Here is a 22,437-nt window from a genome sequence, read left to right as displayed (position 1 = left end):
CTCTGTTTGGATATATTTTGTCTCAACTGTGGCTCCCCCACTCCGTGTTCTCTGTTATTCTCTCCTATAAGAAGTGGCCACAATTGAAATAGAAAAATATATCTCTCTTTGTCGATCCTCCTTGCGCTCGCATGGCCTCTCCATGAGTATAAGCTCTATGTCCCGCGCCCTGTCCGCTAGATCCGAGTCGTCGCGTTCCGGCGTTCGTCCTGACTGTCTCTAGAAAAACGGACACGCTACAGCTGTGGCGCAGTATCTCATTTTTGTCTTCTTTTCCATGCCCCTTGTTGTACGCGGTATTCTACTTTTGTACTTAGGCCTGTTCTACAATACGTAAGAAATTGACCAATCACAATCGATTATTCTTCTGTAATTAGTCTGTTATTGGTCAATTTCTTACGACTTACAGCTTACGACTGTATTGTAGAACAAGTCTTATCTAATGTAAATAAATATATCTAGTGTTATTCGTTCAAAGTTATACACGTGAGTTATTTCTCGGGTGGAGGTTTGCCTCCCTGTACCCGGAAAACCACAAATTTATACCAAGTAAGTCTTTGCGCATGCGTAAGGTAAAGAGTGAAGAAATAGGGGAAGTATACGTTTTGGGCTACATTCAAGAACATCATTCGTGTCACACGAGTGTCATTGGGTGTGTTTTGCCGAAGTTAGCGCATCTTCTTAACATGACAAAGGCATAGACATATAATATATAGATTGCGCGTTCCCTACCTTTGCCATGGTAAGAAAATGTCTTTAACGTTGAGAGAGAGACAGCTGGTGTTGAATAGTAGCCTCATCTTTGTCTAGCAAAGTAGTGGGGGAAATAATAGACAGAGAAAGAGTTACTATTCAAAGTATGTTGTCTCTCTCAACGTTGAAGACATCTTTTCAGCCAAACGCGCAGTCTATATATTATACGTCTATGCTTAGAACATGCTGCGCGTAGCAATACTGTCCAGCAGAAGTAACGCAGCAGTTGCAACTGCTACATGAAGCCGCTACGTAGCGCTACGTAGCGCTAACTTCGGCAAAACACATCCAGTGTCGCCTGTGTACGTAGTTGGAAAGCACCCTTTGGTCGATTAACTAATTGGATCAACGTGATTGGTCAATTCCGTGAGACTAATGTTTTTCGTTTGCGTCTTAAGAGCCGTCTACAATGGAGAGTTGTAGGCCGTAACAATAAGAAATTGACAAATCACAATCGATTATTCTTCTGTACTTAGTCTGTGATTGGTCAATTTCTTACTATTACGGCCTACAACTCTTCATTGTAGACGGCTCTTTATGTAGATAGGCCTTTAGGCTGGATCCTCATGCAGACACCGGCGCTTTGACATCGAACGTTGATTGGTGAAAAGCAGATGGTGAGGGTAAATGGCAAATTTAATTTATTCTCTCCTACCGCTTTTAACCAATCAACGTTTGGTGTCAAACCGCCGGTGTCTGCATGAGGATCCAGCCTTATGAACAGACAACTTCGGATGCTTCACACTTCCATTTTCCCACCAAACTATATCAAAAAAACGTCTAAGATTTTAAATTCTAAATTACGAACATATTATTATGAATAATTACAATGATTTCCATCAAATATCAGGTAAATATAAAAATACTTTTTTAAAGTTTTGTGTGTAATATGTAAATATAGTAAAAGTTTTATAATTGTAAGTATATATATTTGTTTATATATGTATGGCACTTATGTGTGCATATAATGTTATCGTGTAATAAACATACAAAACATACATTCTTGTATATTTGTGGTTTTTCTTTTAGATATTTCTAGTATCTCAACATGTTCTCAATCTAGTAGATTTATTGGCAGAATGGAATCTACAGAGAGTTTGTTGTTTGACAATTATTCTAGTATTGCAAAAAATAGCAACAAGTTTGCTATGAATCAGAACATAAATTTGAATGAAAAACTAATAAACTCTTTAGTATTATGTGAGAAAAATGTAAGTGAACACATAAAAGTCAATATTGTTTATCAATGTATAAAAGAGGCATCTTTCAATCCTAAAAATATCCTGTGCAAGAGCACAGCAGATAAATTGGCAAATTTACTTTTACTTGATAAACTTGACAAATACATGCATCTTCCTTTATTGACAAAACACACGCAAGATGAGATGAAACTTTTGGGAATCAGTGACTTACCATTGTCTGACTTGAGTTCTGATGAGAAATTAGATATAAAGTGTTGTGTTGAGACATTACTTCGTGAAAGGATACACAATATGATATTGAAGTGAGTTTTTGATAAAACATTTGTTTTTATTATTAAACAAAAATATTCTTATTACTAGTTTCAAGTACAATTTATCTTTCTAATTAGTTTAAGATAGATATTTTGATAATACTAGTAATATGTACTATTTGTAATAAAGTTATGTTGATTCTTGTGTTCAGATATGAAGCTTTAGAAAGAAATACTCAAGAGATATCGAAGAATAATGAATACAACATATGCAGCAAGTTTCTGGAATATTCTGACATACCATTGGCGCAATGGAAGAATAAAATTGAAGAGTTGCTTCTGCAATGCGAAAACGATTTGTCGAAGTACGCAGACTTGATCAATCAATGGACTAAATTAAAATACGAAGACATGAGCCAGATGCAATTAGAAAAAACAGTATATCTGCATCTGCAAGCAAATGTTGCCGAGTTGCAAGCAAAGATAACAAGGCTTACTTGCGCAGTTAGAATGTTCCAGGAAACTCCGATCACTCTTGATGCTTTTAAAAGGCTGGATCAATTAGTCGAAAACAAATTGAAAGCAGTTACGGATGAACTTAAGCAAAAAGAAGATTTAAAAAAGCTTTATGATCACTTAAAAAATACAGAATATGATCAGGTATTGAAAGTCTACTTGCAACTCTGTAATGCAATAAGAAAAAAGAAACGTCTCCTTGATATGTTAAAATAAATTAAAGAAAAAATTTTTTATAAAGAAAAATATTTAAAAATGTAATTATAGCTTATACTTTTCTATGTGTGTGTATATATATATATACATCTTAAAATCTATTCAATTTTCTTGTTCTGCTGAAATGATTAAAAGCATGTCAATAGATCACTTGTTTGTTTTACTTGCTATTCAGAGTCTGTGCTCTCATTCTTCAGAATAAGAGGTACGCAAGTTTTATCAGTGAGTATTCCATGCTCAATGAGAAATGCCTCTACATCTGATGAATAAAAGTCTGTTCCTAGAGTATTTGTCATATTCAAAAAAGTTCCTATAAGCTGACCTTTTTTGTAAACCAACAATGCTGGAACAGCAAACGTTTTAAATTGTTTACTAAGACCTGCAGTTGACCCTAAAAGCAAACACAATAAAGAAGAAATTTGTGAAGTTATATATTAACAATGATTTAAACATAACATAGGATTTGACATGTATCTTACTGTTACATATTTCAAGTTTCTTTAGTATACCTAAAATTTTGCAAAACTTCTTGTAAGGATATTCTTCTGCAAGAGAAATCAAGCATCCATTCATAGCCTCACAACCAGATATTTTGTGCTCATAAATGTGGACAATAATAGTCACAGATTCATCTTCTTCATCAATTGCCTCCAGAAACTGATTTGTATTCTCCAAATCAATGACTTTCCCAAAGCGGAGTTTTTCTGCTGTTGCAAGCATCTCCTTCATTCTTTGTCTTTGATATTCCAATAGAAACTCATCGGCAAGTAAATTTGCCAAATCTGGATCTGTTTCACTTAGTTTCTCTTTTTCTTCATCTAAAGCACTGCGACATGTTAAACTCAGTTTCTTTATCATCTGCAACTTTTCCCTCTCTTGTGACTTTTGCTTTTCCTTTTCCAAATGTTTATACTGTCGCCAATCCTACCAAAAATACATTTCAAGTTAACACATTAAGTTATATTTTTGCTTTGGGTTTTATTGAAAACTGTTAAATATGTATATAAGACATGACTTTTGAGATATATTATATGATATCATTATACCTGCATAACACCCTTAGGCCCTGTGTTACTTGAGGTCCCATCCCACTGGGAATATGAAGATGGAATGTACTGTGCAGTATTTTGATTACAATTTGTATCTTCGTATTCTTTATCAGACTCTCCTGTGTCAGAATCATTTTCATCTTCACTAGAACTACAATAATTCTGCAACTTTGTACCCAGAAAAAGCTCTTCCACTTTATCTTCTAATGTTGACATGATTGGTTTTAGAATTTGAAAATTGAATGTTTATAAAGCAATGAAGAGAGAATTATATGTACATAAGATGTGATCTATTAAAGCATTTTATTGCGCATTATGCAAGAACCACCTAAATGTACATATATAAGCAGACATTTATTGAATAAACTTATTTAATTGACATATATATATATATATTTATAAATCTAAAGAAGTTTTAATTAAATAAGATAGCCAGTTTCAGTTTTTATTAACACACTGATGTATTTATTTTATTTATTTGTTTAGTGTTTTTTAACGTGTCTATGCAAGGTTGATCAAGTCCGTTTTCATCGCACTATTAACTCTATATTTGAAATCTTTCGCACCCAGCAAAGGTGCGAAAACTTTCGCTGCACTTTGATCGAACTTTTTTAGTTTAAATGAGGTTAATACGTACTTCTTTTACACAAATGATTCTGTTATGACAAAAACAGATGGAGAAAAGACTGAAAACGCAGTTTAACTGTTATCGCTTTTCTATTCTGTCCCTGTCCGATAGCGCTATGTCCATGCGGTGGTGCCACACTGGCAACTACATAATCATGTGCATGAGCAGTTTGTCGGTACGAATATGCTACGTGCACGCCGATAGTTCTATTCCATGCTATATGCACGTGTATCGCTTTAAGCCCGTTCTACATTGATCGCAAGCGCAAACGCAAGAAGTAGATCTCGTAGAATTGACCAATCACGCTGGTCAATTGACTGATTTGATCAATACGATTAGTCAATTCTACGAGATCTGTTCCTTGCGTTTGCGATCAATGTAGAACGGGCTTTACAGGCATGTATAATTGCAATTAATAATTTTTGAGAACGGAATTACGATAATAAGTAGATTTCTCATCATAATTCTTTTCACTTTACGAAAACGAAATAAAAATAAGTTGCTTGGGTCAAAATATGATCAAGATAGTAAATTTTCTTCAAGTCATTATTATTCATTTTATTGCATTGCAATTTATTTTTGAGAACGTTCTCCTTTCTTCACTTTCTTTATCTTCTTATATGGAAATAAAAAGAGATTTATATTACCTGTGTCGCATATCTGTTAGCGCAACTTATTTTAAATTTAAATCGACCTCGTAAATTTTGAACATCTGTTTTTGATATATTTCATTAGAATAAGAAATAAGAATAAAAATCTCATCAAAGAGAAAAATAAGAGCGGCCAGGCACATAAGAGTTTTTACGATCGCTTTTCGTGGACATGGTTCTATTCCGTGCTATGAGATCATCGACGTGGTGGGGATACGCACACAAACGAAAACCGCCGTCATACATCACATAGGAAACTTTCCAGCTACGTACACAGGCGACATTGTGTGTAATACAATGTCTATTAGTGTGAGAAAGAGCATATCAGTGTGTCTCACTCACACTAGTAGACACTGTGTTGCACAGTGTCGCCTGTCTACGTAGCTGAAAAACTCCCATAATATGTCTGCACTCTTCCACGAGCAGTATCGCGCTTTCAATCAATTTGTCTCAGACTGGCTTTTGCTCCTCACGTGCAGGGGCGTGCGCCATATAAGCAAAGAAGAAGAAGAACTCTTCCACGAGCGCACACGGACGGTGATTCTCTCGTGTGTGTATCCCCGCCACGTCGGTGATCTCATAGCACGGAATAGAACCATGTCCACCGCACATAGCACGGAATAGAACCATGTCCACGAAAAGCAATTGTAAAAACTCTTATGGGCTTCATATCAGTGATGAAAGATCGAGCCTGCAGCAACGAGAGTATCGAAGCCAATCGAAGCGGTGGGGGCATGCACACAAGCGAGAACCGCCGTCACAGACGACGATTCTTGCTTGTTCGTGCCCCCACCGCTTCGATACTCTCGTTGCAGCGGGCTCGATCTTTCATCACTGATGGGCCTGGCCGCTCTCATTCTTCTGACTTCTCTCTGATCTCATAGAGAGAGGGAGAGAGAGAGAGAATAAAAAGTTGAAACATTCAAGAATAAAATAAATGTAATATATTAAAAATAAATTTTTTTTTCTCATGAAGTCTAAATAATAAGAAACTGATCGTAAATGTTTTAATTATATATAATTACAAAGAACTAACCTAATCTTGTTTATTTCGATCTTCTAATTTTTATTACTGCAATATTGAGCTGTTAAATTTATTTTTATTTAGATTGTATTGAGTGTCTTTTTGGCGCGAGCAAAGCACCCTATATTGCAATAGATTTTCTTCGAACAATGCAGGAAGTGTAAAGGTTAATCTAGGGAGATTATTATAGATATATGGCTATATATATCAGCGCCTGGTTAATCCGGAGGTAAATAGGCAGCCATATTTCTACTTGTTGCTTTATGCTTCATGTACAAGTTTCATTTAAGATTCACTATATCATTGTTATTCGTTGCGAGTGATAAATTACATATAAGTAACATATTGTTTTATATTAATTTATTTGATTTTCTTTTCATTTGATTTTCTCTTGTGCTGCATTTATCGCTGTTTATCACAATTATTTGCAGATCTTAAATTTAATTAAGAATTTTGTATCTAATTATAACATTAAAAAAATTTTTTTTAACTGAGTTAACGCGGTAATAAAAATGAATTGGAAATTTTTGCTGGCACGATAACATATTGCTAGAAACACATTAGATGATAGAATGTTTCACTTTAAATGGAACATTCGACATATTAGATATTTCGTAATCTGTATTTTTCCAATAGAGAAATTCTTCTTTCTTACTAAAGACTTGCGTTAACTATCGTTCAGAGGTCACTAACTCACTGATGTTGAGCAATTACAAATCAAACAGAGAGTGAAACAAGCCGATGATCCAACATACGCGCACAACAAAAAGAGTAAGAAAAACATTTATTTTTTGTCACGAAGTAAACATTCGCAAAAACTTTATATTATGATTTATTTTGTGTGATGAAATATTTATGATTGTTCTACTAAAAAAAAAAAAATTTAAGCCGATAAACGCGATAATAGAAATATATTAGAATTACAAATATAATAGTAAAAACATTGACGTTCTTGTGTGTTCCAAACACACAAGAACGTCAATCATGACCTGAGTATGATCCAACAGATTCGTTGGGGGTTCCATCTTATCGTTGACCTCTAGTAAGTTATCATCGAGTAATAAATTCATGTACAAGTGCGTGCAAATACTATAGCAGTAGTCAAAATATGTAGACGTCAATCGGCATACAATTACGCAACACACAACAGTTTCTGATATTTTTTTAGTGTGATGTAACATCTTAGATCTTTAGATTTGAAACAAGTGATAACACTATAATGTGTGTCGATTAAAGAAATCACTCATCAAGAATAAATTTTTATAGGCAAGTTTTGCGTTTTTTTCAATGATATTTTACGAATTAATAGAAAATCATCGTTAACTCTTATATACTGTCTAATGCAAAGCGTGCGTAACAGATAGCAAAACTTTTTGCTGGCGCGCAAAATATAAGAGTTCTGCAGAAAGTATAAAAATGATCGAAACACTGAATTATACATTGCATTAGTATAAAAGTATATGAATATTGATAATAAATACCGAAGGTTTGAAGGCGCCTCTAGCACCATTTGAGCGATATTGATTGAGCGTCTACTAACATGTTTGTGAACAAACTCAAGCTGCCTATAGCAATGAAAGTTAATTTCTTAACGTCATAAATGTATCCATCAGTACAGTATAATATACTGATGTAAGAAAAACAATTTAACAATTAGAGAATCAATTTAAATCTATCAAAGAGAATCAATCAAAAGAAAAACAATTTATACATTTTGTTACAGATGTCAAAAGAGAAGTGAAAGAACAATGTAGAATTCCGATTTTATTTTTCTTTATTTTTTGAACGATTTTTACTTCCGTAGTGTGCGTGACGTTACTGAGTGCGTTTGCGGATATTCATCAAGATAAACCTAATCATGTGCTCGCACTGACAGGAATATTATTCTGTCCTGCACGTCGCACTAGATTTCGCGCTTCGTCGACGTCAACGTCGCTGTCGGAACAAATAACAATAATTGGACCACTTGCTGTGTAACGGGTTATCATCACGCGCGACCTTCTCTCCTTCTTTGTCCAGTGCTTTGCGTTTGCTACAATCCTTGTCGTGCTCTTTACGCTCCAGTACGGTTGCCGATTGGTCGATGTGCTTACTTGCGTCCAAGATCATTGGTCGGCTCATTGCGCTAGCGTTTTTTCGATGCTCTTTATAAAAGACGCACAAAAGTCAAGCGCCAACCATTTACATCATTTAAGCGTTCGATAAATGTACGGATCGTTCGATCGATCACTTGATATCAGTTTCTATTTTTTTTTATTGATCATTGTTGACACTGATCAGTGACACTTGTCAAGCTCATCGTAAATCGACGTGTGAAAATGCCGTTTCCAGATACCACCAATGGTCACGATAGCTTTCCAGCTATCAAACGATCCACCAATAACGAGTTTAACGCGAAGAATGCGCAACACACGTAAGTGTTCGATTTAAAGTTTTTTTTTAACTTTATATTATTTTGAATGATTTTTCTGTGTGTGTGAGCTTAAATGTCTAAAAATAAAAACAGAACAGTTTAATTATAAGAAGTTGCGCAGAGATGTAATTAACGAGGCAAAATTCGTGTCTAAATAATATTTGTTGCCAATATATCTATTGATAATTAATATTGCGATTTTGGTGACGTTAATTTTACAAATATAATGCAAATTGAATTAAGAGAAGTATTTCGCGCGGGCTCATACGTGCCCATTTGTAATTTAACATAATTTTGATCTAAAATTGGTACAAAACGGTACGGTTACCTGTTAACCTACCAGAGCAAGCTCAAATAGTAGCGGATTTAAGCTAAATGCATAACACAGTCTTCAGAGGTATTACAAATCATGCATCGAGATACATACATGAATGCAAAACGCGTTTTCAGATATACATGGTGTTCGGAAGAAAGTTGCTAGAAACTAAAGTTGCTAAATTCTTCTCTCTCTCTCTCTCTCTCTCTCTCTTGTGTACACATGCGAAAAGAAAATTTCAGAAAAAACATAAAAAAATTCTATAAATTAAAACCATGTTAAGTTAAAAAATATAAAAACCAAATAAGATCATATGTCTATTTAAGATATTACGCGCGCGCACACACACACACATCACTTTGTCAATGCAATTAATGTATGTTTAATCATCCAAAAAAATTTTCAATGCCAATCTTCAATGTCAAGCAGAGAAAAAGTGAAATGCATATATATATATAGTCACTAGTAAAAGTCATTAGTTGCTCTTTATTTGTCATATTTGTTTTCAGATTAATCACGTGCGACATATTAGTTTCAGCTATTGTTCGCGCTAAGTGTGACTGATGTGCTGTACACAAGTAGATACAAAAAATAAAAAATAGCAAAAATAAAAAATACAGTATATATTTCTTATATCGTATAATGCAAGGTTAAATACAGAGGTGATTCGCTGACTTTCAATTTTATTTCTTTGACATTGGAATAGAGCGTTTGATGTGGAAATCTATTTTAAAAATGCATTTGCGATGAATTCATTTTAATGGACTTCTTCTCTGTTACACATATTTTGATTACACCCTGTATGCTGAATCCACGTACAGCTCATCTATCGTATATACGCATATACACATGTGTGCAAACGCACGCGCAAAATTTTCGTGCATTGAGGTGAACAAAGTGCACACATAACAGCCCAAATTCAATGCAGTAATTCAAATTTACTCGCGAATCTTTAACTATAAACTTGATACTCGGAGGAGTTTATATTTAAAATATATGTGGCATTTCTTTGATAAAATTAAAAAACGCAGATAATTTAAGATATCAGAGAAAAAACATGTTTCTCTCTTTTTTTTTCTCTTTTGTAAAATAAATTCAAAAAGTTCTAGCTTAAAAAAATTAACATTACAACAAGATAGATTTCTCTTTACGAGTCTTATAAAACTCATTATTGAACAATCGTCTTTCTATTATGTTACTATTGTAAAATGTAAATACACTATTACGTGTAATAGTTATGATGGGCTGTATAACATAGCTATGTGTGATGATCGTGTGAGATTAAGCAACGAGTATGACGTTTGTTTAATCAGTATCAATCTATTGAGTATGTATGTTAATGCATCTGTATAATATTGGTACCGAGAGGAAACCACATCATAATCAGACAATGCATATTTATATAAACTGAACAATATCACGCACTACAGTTTAAAACTGTCAAAAATGGGAAAAAGTCTATAAATTACGTAATTATTATAATTATTATAATTATGCGTAAATCTTATTTAAAGTATTTCATCGAAGCTCTTATAAGCATTTGTATATTATTTAATTAGGTTGTGAAATTGATTATACTTATTTCTTAATTAGGTTGTGAAATTGATTATACTTATTTCTTAATAATAACATTTTTATTTGTACTGTAGGAATTGTGTGAGAAGGTTGTCGTTATTCTTTTTTAAAATTAAAATATTCACTGTTACTTGTTAAAATGAGTATAATTATGCGTTTACAATGGAGAAAATTGTGGAGAAGTTATTCTCCACAAACACGATCTATCGCTTCGATCCGCGTTGACAGTCGCCGGTAATGTCTTTTATCGATTTCCTCGAGCGTTTGATCCTCAGTTTTTTGAAAAATGTTTTTACTCGAACGCTGTACACAATATATTCGAATTTAACCGATCGGTACCTAATCAACACGGCATGGGGAAAGTCAAGAAAATATTTGTCGTCAGGACGGTCATACAAACAACGTACAAAGTCAATCTGTAAGAACTTTTCAGCCGTCGTATGAATATTCGAAACAGAATACGTAAAATACATTTTCATTTTTTATTACAATAATCAATTTTTCTCTACAGTACTATAAATGTAAAATACTTATATGTTTACTTATATTATTTAGGTACACGTTCGAAACATTGCAGGAATCGGCACGATACTTGTTGGATCGCATAAAAATCAAACCAAAAATAGGAATTATATGTGGCTCAGGAATGGGTTAGTAGTTACATATATTTATGCATTTTTTAAGTATAATTGTTTGAACAAAATGTCTAATATGAAATTATAAATCAACACAATTAATGTAAATATCATGTTTAGCTTTAAATACAGCTGTGATGTTTTGTTCTTGTGTTTATTGTTATCTTTGTGCAGTCTTTTTGTTATTTAATCACAATAATGAAATGTCGACAGTAGATATAATACAAGCGCAATAAAACAAAGTAGCTAATTATAAAAGCTATTTCCTAGAAAGCTGCTTATTAAGGTTTATACGGAGATAAAGTAATTGGAGCAATTCTTTCTCCGAAATGACGAGGCGGTATAAATTGACAAAGCAAAAACGTCGAAAAAAAACATATGAATTACAGCAACATCTAACAAATGTTATTTCTATTTCTACTTGTAGATATTTTTTTCTTTATTATTATTTTGTAAAAACGTACATAATTTTTCTAAAGAGTTTTTTTACCTCAACGTCTAAATTTTTCACGCAATACAAGATTTTCGGGATTGTATAAAAGAATATATTGCGCAATAATTGCGATTCGGTGAATATCCGGTATGTTCGTGCTATCACAGCTTTGTTTATTCCTGAACAGGATCATATGAGCAAAACGAGTTGTGTCCAGGTTCGCTCGCTGAATTCCTCGTGGACAAGCAATGCTTTCCTTATGAAGAAATTCCGCACTTCCCGATGTCCACAGTGAAGGGTCACACCGGTCAAATGGTCTTCGGGTATCTTCAGGGTGTGCCAGTTATGTGCATGCAAGGCAGATTTCATTATTACGAGGGTTATCCGCTCTGGATGGTACGACTAATTTTGCTGATTATTATTACATGTACATAGTACAATGCACGTAAAATGTCGCATTACGCCAATCAAGAGATACGATAACGAGAATTTCTAGTGCGCGATGCCAGTGAGGGTGATGAAGCTAGTGGGGGTGACACACCTAATCGCGACAAACGCAGCCGGCGGTCTAAATCCTACTTACAAAGTTGGCGATATCATGATAGTGAAAGACCACGTGAACATGATGGGTTTTGCCGGCAACAACCCGCTTCAAGGACCGAATGATGACAGGTAGGATTTATGCAGAACTAAATACGTTTCTCCCTCTCTCTCTCTCTCTCTCTCTCTCTCTCTCTCTCTCTCTCTCTCTCTTTTTCTGCTTATCAAAATGTATGTGTGTATAAAAAAATTAAATGTAGAAATTTTTAATTAAATCTCAAGAAAAGAGGTAAAAATGTTTTCACAGCTGACTAAAAAAATTGAATTGATACGGCTTGAAACAATAACAGATACAACTAGCGGTGAAACGAGCTGTTTAAGAAGTTATAAGAAACTTCAGAGAAAAAAGCGCGATAAAAGAGTACGGGAAAAGATGATGAGAAGATACACGAGGAGAAAAGGAAAAGAAGCGAGACAGAGAACGCGCGGAAAAACTTTGCTGAGCAAATATCAATCAGCTTCTTTGTATCGTCGCGCAAACAGTTCATCAATTTGATTCCGGAGGATTATACATGCCAACGAAATAAATTAATTCTATTCTTTCTACGCGAATCTCACCGTTCCTTTTGTCTTCTTCTCTTCTTTGCGAGCTCTTCGTGCATTTTTTAAAATCTAACGAATTTCGTAAAATTTATCGGAGCGGATTCACTATAATGTAACAGTTATTGTAATATACAATACATATCTTCAATATACGTGATTCTCCTTTTTTTCAGATTTGGTCCTCGATTTCCGCCTATGAATAAAGCCTACAATTCCACACTGATAGAAATCGGTCGACAAGTCGCTGAAGAAATGGGTATCGCCGATATCGTGCATAACGGTGTTTACACGTGTTTGGGTGGCCCAAATTTCGAAACAGTAGCGGAACTTAAAATGCTGAGAATGATCGGCGTCGATGCAGTCGGTACGTGTCTTTCGCTCATTTTTATCAAGTATTTTAAATTCTACGAGAGTGTGTTAATACATTTTTTTTTATAAGATTTGCGAACAACAAAAGAATATTGCTTTTACAACCAAAATAATTGTAATGCGTTTCCGAGTATATCTTTTAATAAAGAAAACACACGAAATTGACATGAAGTACTGCTCGTTGTTGTAAATATGATATGCGAAAATGTTGTAAATATCAACGAATATATTAACACAAAGTAAGATAGAGACACTTACAGTACTCTGGCGTCGCATTATCTACATTTGAATAATAATCACATTTTGTTGATTTAGATAGATAGATAAGCAATTAGCATACATTAACATGTTTGTTTGACAAATTATACTTAGAATAGGAGTGTAGTAAGCTTCAATAAATTCTTATAAAACAGGAAATGTATAATGGCCATTTGAAGCAAAAACACTGGTGATAACGTGTGTATGATAGATGCATTACTTCAGTTACTTTAATATTTCTATATTGTAATCATGTGACTTGTATAAGTTTTAATTCAAGAACATCATATTTATATATATATTGATAAAGGCCTAATCTAAGGCCGAAAACGTTCTATATGTTACCTGCTTGAATAAACTAATGCATCTATCATACACACGTTATTACCAGTGTTTTTGCTTCAAATGGCCATTACACATTTCCTGTTTTATAAAAATTATACTTATATTGTAGGTATTAGATTTTTATATTTATCTGTATTTGTGTGTTAAAAACAAGTTATTACTTTTAGGCATGTCTACTGTTCACGAGGTAATCACTGCCCGCCATTGCGATCTTACTGTGTTCGCGTTCAGTCTAATCACCAACTCGTGCGTCATTGATTACGAGGATCATGGCGAGGCAACTCACGAGGAAGTAATGGATGTTGGCAAGGCGCGACAGCATCTTCTTCAGGAATATGTATCCAGGATTGTCGTACGTCTCACAGATGTTCTAAAAATGAAGCAGTGAAAAGTAAAATGACACATTTAAGACTTTGAACGATCAATAGAATAATTTGCTTCTTTTGCGAGAGCGATTTGTTTCAGTTCTCATTTCTAAACGAAGCTATCGAACAAAGACATTTGTTTTGAACGATGAACTGATAACGCGAACATATTTTAGTGTCGTTGTTATACATTTGAAGCATGTAACTGTTCTCTTCGTTGCTTTCAAATTAATTTCAATTGACTTTATTTTAACGAAAAAAAGTTCAGAAAAAAAAAGAAAAAGTTGATTGACAGGTCGGTCTTTGAATCTTTGTTATTCGTTCATGTCTGGCTTCTTTAGTCGACGCTCTACTTATCTGAATTCGGATTCAATCAGATCTCGATTGATTCGTTACACGTCTTGAGGGAGAAGGCCGAAGGAAGAAGAAGAGAGGATTTAAAAACGAACGGTTAGTCGCTGCGCGACTTCTTCTCTCGATTTTCTACCTTCGTTTCGTTATCCTCATCTCGTTTTCCGCCCTCTTCCATCGCTAATGCATCGTCGTTCAACTCCGATAAATCTCGAAGCTTGAAGACCATACGGCGCAAGAATGCCAAATTAAATTATGATTCGACAAGCGGAAAAATTACGCGGTAGTGAAACGAGCACGAAGAACATCTCGCTAAGCTCTTGTATATTGGATATCACAAAATTCTTATGCCTTTAAACAAATCAATTAGAAATATTGTTTTTCAAAAAAGTACAAAAATGGACTTTACACAAGACAAATAAAAAATGAAGATCTATTTAGTATTTAAGAAGTTAATAAGATAAAAGTATAGATTTTGTTAATGTAAATATTTTATTTTAAGTTACGATTACATTAAGTAATACACGTGTTTATTGTATTTCAAATGAAATGTTAACAATTAACTGCATGATTTCAAATAATAAGTTTTAATTTCAATAAGCGTCATATACAAATTCGATTTAATTTCCGTTAATGTTTAATTTGTTTCTGTAGTGTATGTATAGTATACTGTTTTTAACCTTATACAAATATGTTTTTGCGCGTGTGTGTACTTTCAGTGTTTAATAATTTTTCAAGCACACAAATATATACGCAAGTACATTTTTTCCGTTTTTGTTAATCAAATAAACTAAAATTGACACACTCTGCTGCAGCGGAGAGATGTAATTAATATATATAAGTAGTAGACGTACGAAACGGTGAGCGTTACAATTACATTGTAACTACATCGACTAGCACCATTATATCGTGTAATATTGCTAGAAATGTATCAAATAATGAGATCTAAGTATCTGGAGTAATTATGTATTTCGTCCAATTGACCGAGTTCTCTGTAAAGTCGTATGTATATATACAAATAGTACGTAGACTGTTTTAACTCGTACTTCTTTCAATGAGAGAAGAAAATATATATTTAAAACATATATTTAAAAAAATACGTTTTGTCCTTATATTAAAAAAATAGTTTTGTCCTTCTCTTGCTTTTACAATTTCGCTGCTTATTGAAACACAGAAATCACAAACTATATTTTAAAACAACAATATATTAATATAAAAAGTAACAAGAGAAAGCGATTCTCTATAGAAGTTTTTAGTTTCGTCAGATTAAATTTTTACACATTCTCTAATTGCAAATCAGACGTGCCTTATTAATATCTTTTTATGTTAAATTATGTAATAAACGCGTTTTTAATTATCTATAAAATAAGTAAAAAATGTATATATGTATATATATATATATATATATATATTATGAAAGAAGAAAGATATACATGTTATACGATCAATAACAAGTCGCACGCGTAATATATGTATATGGGCAAATCCACCGTAGTTTTTTAAGAAAATTTATTTTTTTTTCAAATGTGCACATACATCTTATATTGACTAATATGTCTGAAATAGGTTCAAAAACCAATCTACACGCGTTAATAGTTTTAAGTAAATGACGCAAAATTTACCTGATTGAAATCGACTTAATTTCTTTCCAGTTTTACGTTGCAATTATGTTTAAATTATGCACTCTTAACGTCGTAATAAAATTGGGTTTGAAAATTGTTGCCACATAGATTCCGTGGTAAGTTATGGGATACAAGAAATTGTTTACAGTTGATATAGACTGAAAAAAGTTTTCTCGAAATATGTGCCAAGGTGATTTGTGGATTTTTCAATGAATTTACGCTTTTGAAGGCAATCTTTGATACACTGGTGTGTGTTTCATTTTTGAGGCATAATTTTCAACAAAAAAGTCTTAAATTTTTGCATTTTGTGTTTGCTACAACTTCAGTACCTCAGTTAGTCAATTAACTTAACGACTCGTATATAATATTGTTAACTCTACGAAAATTAATATTTTGCAAGAATGGAGGGATAAGTTTTTCAGCGGCCACCATTTTGTACGATTACATGGCACATGATCGACCTCCAGGTAAAAGATGTATGAATGCAAAAGAACTAACTTTTCCATTTAATACAAAAGCGTTATATAACACGGCGCGGGTACAAAGTTATTAAGAATGAAACACAAATTCGAAAGAGACAAAATAAATGTGGATTTTCTATATTTTCTGCCGATTTAATGTACTTTTGAACGCCAGCAATGACACGACCGCTCTGCATTCTTATATATAGTTATTACTAGATAGTATACGAAGAAAAAATACGTCTTGTGCATATAAAAAACAACTCAGATTCAGCAGTATAAAACAGTCCATCAAAAGTTAAAACTACGATGGATTTGCCCGTATACGTGCATTATTATTATGAAAGTATTTAAAAGAAATTGATGTCACCTGCGTCCGGTTGAAACGGGCCCTGCTCGGTTCGGAAAAATAAAATGATACGCGCGATAATACAAAAGCTCCCTCGATATATCATATTCATCTCGCTGAGCGAGATATTCATTTTCATCGCGCGCGTCGATAAAGTAGAATGCGTCTCGCGAGTCTCCGCGGGGCGCGCCGCTATCGAACGACTACACACGCTCTCGACCGTTCCTCTCTCTCGATTATATGACGTCATCGTGCGGCACGCTTCTCTCCCATCGTCGTCGTTGTCGTTCGCCATCGCCACCTACGGCGAGTCGGCCGCGGCGGCGGACGAACGAACTGTGTCGCACTTCAGTACGTTTGATGCCGTCGCGGAGTGAGGTTAAGGAGTTTTGCTGTCATATCCTGTATGTGACTCGCGATAAAAGCGATATGGTCGCTCCTCGCGAAGCGTCCCTCGTCCTATCTTGCGTCGAACGCTCCGATTCTGACGGCATTCAAATTTCGAACGCGAATCCTCGCGAATCCGCTTCGTGAAGTTTAAAACTATTGTGCTGCGTTACGTCGCGTTCTCCCCGTCGTCTGAAATTCGGTGTACACCGTGTACGTCGCGCTTCCTGCGACCGAGAAACTCGCTCAACAGTCGATCGACGTGCGTAACTCAATTTGACAAATTATCGCTCTCGAAAACATCGCGCTTTTGTTCCCTCCGAAAAGTTGAACTCGTGAAAATCGCTAAGATCGCAGTGAAAAACCCGGGCGTGTAATTTTGTGCGAAAAACGAATAAATATACACAGATTTACATATAAATAGGTGTGAAAAGTAAGTGGAGTTTATTAACTTGGGCGTACGTAATTACGAGTGATTTTAATGTTTTAGTATTAAAGACAGAAAGTTTTATATCTATAGATTGGAAGACGTAAGGATTCGGAAAGTCGATATGCCAACTTGAAGATTACAGCACTTTCAATTCGAACTTCCAAAGAAGCTCGGAGATTCGGATATACACGCATACATTAGAAGGTGCAAATAATTTATGAAACAAACGCGAAAATCAACAAATTTGTAAGTTTAAAAATGAATTATTGATTATGTAACAGCTTAGAATTTTTAACGTGCGATCTAAAAAAAAAACTATTTCGAAAAAAATGTACGCGTAATAAAAAGAGTATAAAATTTTGAAGATTTAACAAATGATACAATAAGAATCTGTACACTCCAAATTTTATCAACAATTATATAAAAATATTCTTAAGGATTTAGTTTTGTCTAAATTAATATATATATATGTATTTGAAGTTTTTCGGAATTCTCGAAGCATTGCAAAGTTCCGAGGAAATAATACAAAAAAAAAACCGTTGTAAAAATTAAAAGGACCGAAAATCTGACGATTTAAATGAATATCTCAACGTCTCCGAGATTCGATTTTGTAATAGAGCGTTTAATCAAAAGTGGAGTATATTCTTTGCTCTCATCGTGCGTTCGTGTAAAAGGAGGCTGTCCTTATAAGCGAAAGTGAATGGAGAGAAGACTCTACGGTCGAGAGTGAAACGGGGTCGGGGAGGAGGTGTCCGTTTGTGGGCGAAGCAACGAGCCGCGATTGGTCCATGTTCAACATCGTGCCCGACGGAGAGCTAAACTTTTCTGTCTCTCGCCAACAAGCGAATCGCACGAAGCGAACACGAGTGTGTGCGTGACGGCTTTAAATATCTCGATACTCTGATGCGTAGATCAATCGGAGGACATTCGTAGATCGGAGCAAATCACGTCGATCTTTCGTTGAAAGACGGATAGGGCGATCACAGGCCCGGGACTGATCGTTGAAGGAGCGATAAAACATGTTGAAGCTGCTGAAGGGAGAGCCAACGGGCGGTTGTGTGATTGGCTCGTGCGCAGATCGAGAATCGTATTAGTCCAACTGGCATTGACGCATGTCGTAAGCCACGTGAGAGTGATAGAGAAGCAACGCGTGAACGCCACACGCAAGATTGGGCTTTTCAAAAAAGAAAGTGAGAATAAGAAAAATAAAAAAATAAAAAAAAGGAGGGAAAAAAGTGAAAGAGAAAGAGAGAGAGAAAGAGAGAGAGAGAAAGAGAGAGAGAGAGAGAGAGAAAAGAATTACAATAGAACTAATTCGAGCAAAAAGCAGGCAAGGCGACAAGCCTCCCATTTTTCACCGGAAGTCATATGCCCATACACGCGCGTAAAACGGTAAATAGTTGTAGATAGTGTAGTTGTACTTATGTATGTATATGTGTACTGTATTTTGTCTTATTGTTAGATTGTATATTATTACTTTGATTTGTTATACATGAGAGAAGAAACAAAATTGAACGTAAACGCGCGACACCTCAACCGCCTATTCTCTCGAAATATAAATAATGAACGTACTTAATTACACATACGGGAAGTAGAATGAGAAGAAATTAAAAGAAATTAGTAACACGATAAAAAAAAATTTCAGAGGTGAGAAAATTGTTTATAACACACTTGTTCAAATACTTTCGATAAGTAAATTTTTCAAAATAAAACGATAACTTCAATCAGAGAACTTACTCGGAGCTCTCAAAAAATTTTCATCCTCCGAGACTTGGAAAATTCTTCGTAACATCTTCAAACATCGAGTAAAGCTTCAAAAAAAAAAAAAAAAAGAAAAATAACTATGCAGAACTTTTGACTTTTTAAAAATAGCACATAAATTCTAATCAAAACTATGATAATTTTACTATCGAGGATGCTTTATAGAATATGACACGACGAGAGTATAAAACTTTTCGCGTGTTGTGCCGCGAAAAAACGCTCATTCAGAAAAGCAACGCGCAATAATATTGTTTGTATATAGCAAAAGATCCTCGGTAAATTTTACTCTATCTCTTCTGTGTGTGTCGTTTATCATTTGCAAATTATACCGTTGCTTATTTCGATGGAAGAAAGTGCGTTAAAAAAATTCTCATGTATCTCGAGAAAAAATTCAGAGATTATTTTTGAGAAATAAAATCCGTCCGAGAGACGGAGGAGTTACATGTACGGCGACATATATACGGCACTGTCAAGCTCTTTGCAAAAACCAATAACCTCAGCGTACGTCGGGTACCAGTAGTTTATGGCCATTGAGTGCGCGTGTGCGAGAGAACAAGAGAATGAGAAGAAGGAGACGAAGAGGGATAGATCGCGTAGAGAAAAGCGTAGCCAAGAATGGGAGCGAGAGAAGTAGAGAAGAGGAAAACTCGGGATGTCGTTTGAAAGACATGGGTGGCAACATTCGCTTAATCTTCGAGTTTGTTTCATCTACCTATTGTAACGAGAGCTTTTGTAGATAATCGAAATCACATTTGGAATAAAAATTGGCTTGTGATAGTTCGCAGAAATTAACATGACATTTGTTTTGAAACATATCATAGTAAGTATATTTGCCTGAGATATTAGTTTTAGAAAAAAAAACTCAAAATTTTTCACAAATATGAAGGCGTAAAAGGCGTAATAAAAAATAAGAGAAAATAGATAAAGATTACGGGATGTAAAAAAATCTAATGTTAACGTAAGTCTGAGAAAGTTTTTCTTTAACTGAATAATGTTCATGGACAACTAAAAGAAATTTGAGGTTTTGCGCTTCATTTTAGCGCTGCGGCTTATTTCTACGGCACGATGCACGGAGTGCGTAATGCGCATTTTCCGATTACCTGGCATCTGTATAGTCAAAATTTCCAGCTCCACTACCTTTGACTCTCTTTACACTCTCTCTCATCCTGTTCTTTCTACACGCATGGGCACGCAAGCCGCATTCGCGCGTGTACATATGTATATCGGACTAAAATGAACGGGCGACGTCTGTTTCCGCATTTTAATACTTTGCACGAATCAATTTGGTTAAAATGGCATCGTCTGCCGTTCGCGCTCATGTGAAGCTTTTTATGTTTTTATTCGCATCGTCGAGAGAGTCTATATATGTTTACATTATGTTGCCGAATATTTTGTCACCGGCTTTTAGGACGGATTAAATTAGTACTAGATAATGGTAACTGGATTATTTTGTAAAACAAAAGTCTAACTTATTGGACGTTTAGAAAGTTTACATATTGAATTTTTAAAACACACTGTTTTATTTGCATTCTTTCATTAATATTGATATATGGATAACGATTTTGTGTTGCGTATAAAATATTTCAAATTTGTTAAATTCTAAAATATAAAAAGAAAGATAATTCTATTTGACTATATACGGGACTATTTTACTCGATAGCACCGCCGGTGTGAAATCCTTACCGCAAGGTCGCAACTCAAATCGATTCGTTTCGTCTCTTATGTCTTTACGTAAAAGGATCGCTCATGGTCGAAGCGAGTTTATCGTTCCGCGAGCGTCGCACGACCGTAACGACTTAAATTTGTATTCGCGTGTGAACTGCTACAACTCGTTTGTCGATTTGCTCAGTGCTCGGTGTTGATACAAAATACTTGTTGATTTGCGCTGACTAGATATACACATATATATATATTTCCACGTTCTTATCCTAATCAAGTAATCGGATGCTATTTATATAGAAATATAAAAGTTTTTAATCAAATTTTTATTAAGATTATTTATCAAATTATCTTTTGTATTTTGAAAAAGTACTTTGTCATCTTAATAGTTTAAAATATCTTGAAAACGACTTGAAATATCTTAAAAACGACTTGATTTCTTCTTGGTGATACTGAAACCCGCGACGGTGACACGCGATGCCTTCCAAACTTTGCCTCGATGGTAACAAGAGACGATGATTGTGACACGCTGTAATTCAATGTTGTTATCGAGAATATGAGAGCTTTAAGAAATCTGAAGTAAAGAGACAGCTCCTATAGTTGGTTTCTAGAGTTTCTATGTTTCTTTTCTTCGAGTAATTCATCTAATAACTTAATAAAATAATTATCTAATCATGAGCGAGAATTAAAAAAAACAGTTTTAAAAAGCTTACAAAATATTATGTAATTCTTAATTATATAGCTTTGCAATTATATTTTAAGCCGCAAGATCTTTTTGTTCGAACATCTATGAATTAATCTATGAATTAATTAAAAAACAAAATACATATATGTGTATGTATAAATAAGACGCAAATTAGTTGAAAACTATTATGCCCCCGTAAGCATGTGCAATTTTCTTCTAATTATTTGCTTTCCGCTGCGTCCATACGCCATTTTACGCGGCAGTAGTAACGCTATTGTTGCGGCGCGAAACTGGATTGATGGAAATAATGGCGCAAGAGGAAAACAAAGAGAGCTCGGCCACGTCACTGTCGACCGCTATCAATTATTTTCAAATTACGAATTTCGCCGGCATATAGTACAATTGATTTATTCACGTCGTCGAGTACCAGACGCCATTTATTCGCGATGCACTGTAGCGTCCATTTTCCATGCTACCATTTTTCTCGAGTCCTTGCGCTCTGAAAATTGCAACGGCGACGAATAAGAGAAATTAAATCAAGATTTTATACTTTTATATTTATTTTCTTTGAATATATACATACATACATAT

The 22,437-nt window shown here is 34.5% G+C and overlaps 4 protein-coding genes across 5 annotated transcripts in view; 3 read left to right on the top strand and 1 right to left on the bottom strand.

The window, feature by feature from the left end:
* The first annotated feature begins 1,484 nt into the window (after positions 1 to 1,484).
* Positions 1,485 to 3,088, top strand: LOC109858042. The gene is made up of 3 exons (XM_020434917.1): positions 1,485 to 1,603; positions 1,783 to 2,257; positions 2,419 to 3,088. Exons 1-3 carry the CDS (start codon positions 1,570 to 1,572, stop codon positions 2,936 to 2,938), a joined length of 1,029 nt encoding a protein of 342 aa, XP_020290506.1. The 5' UTR covers positions 1,485 to 1,569; the 3' UTR covers positions 2,939 to 3,088.
* On the bottom strand, positions 3,085 to 4,716 carry LOC109858044 (phosducin-like protein). The gene is made up of 3 exons (XM_020434918.1): positions 3,985 to 4,716; positions 3,448 to 3,862; positions 3,085 to 3,329 (listed from the first exon to the last, which is right to left on the bottom strand). The coding sequence occupies exons 1-3, from the start codon at positions 4,201 to 4,203 to the stop codon at positions 3,106 to 3,108; spliced, it is 858 nt and encodes a 285-aa protein (XP_020290507.1). The 5' UTR covers positions 4,204 to 4,716; the 3' UTR covers positions 3,085 to 3,105.
* Positions 4,717 to 8,368: 3,652 nt separating this feature from the next.
* Positions 8,369 to 15,577, top strand: LOC109858038 (purine nucleoside phosphorylase-like). Of its 2 annotated transcripts, none has more exons than XM_020434913.1 (6): positions 8,369 to 8,702; positions 11,149 to 11,243; positions 11,879 to 12,057; positions 12,158 to 12,333; positions 12,978 to 13,168; positions 13,944 to 15,577. In XM_020434913.1, exons 1-6 carry the CDS (start codon positions 8,608 to 8,610, stop codon positions 14,162 to 14,164), a joined length of 957 nt encoding a protein of 318 aa, XP_020290502.1. In that variant the 5' UTR covers positions 8,369 to 8,607; the 3' UTR covers positions 14,165 to 15,577. The 2 variants fall into 2 exon arrangements, with proteins under 2 accessions (XP_020290502.1, XP_020290501.1); XM_020434912.1 differs by having other exon boundaries at positions 8,370 to 8,702; positions 11,849 to 12,057.
* A 1,692-nt stretch (positions 15,578 to 17,269) lies between these two features.
* The window catches only part of LOC109858041 (beta-1-syntrophin), a 223,410-nt gene continuing 218,242 nt past the window's right edge, over positions 17,270 to 22,437 (top strand). The window contains exons 1-3 of the mRNA XM_020434916.1: positions 17,270 to 17,744; positions 17,832 to 17,987; positions 18,222 to 19,133. Of these exons, the coding sequence (XP_020290505.1) occupies positions 19,110 to 19,133 (24 nt within the window). The 5' untranslated portion in view covers positions 17,270 to 17,744; positions 17,832 to 17,987; positions 18,222 to 19,109. The remainder of the gene's footprint in view (positions 17,745 to 17,831; positions 17,988 to 18,221; positions 19,134 to 22,437) is intronic.

The sequence above is a fragment of the Pseudomyrmex gracilis genome, unplaced genomic scaffold (assembly GCF_002006095.1).
Source record: "Pseudomyrmex gracilis isolate BER0280 unplaced genomic scaffold, ASM200609v1 scaffold_182, whole genome shotgun sequence".
Taxonomy (NCBI): Eukaryota; Metazoa; Arthropoda; class Insecta; order Hymenoptera; family Formicidae; genus Pseudomyrmex; species Pseudomyrmex gracilis.
This window is presented reverse-complemented; position numbering and strand designations above follow the sequence as displayed.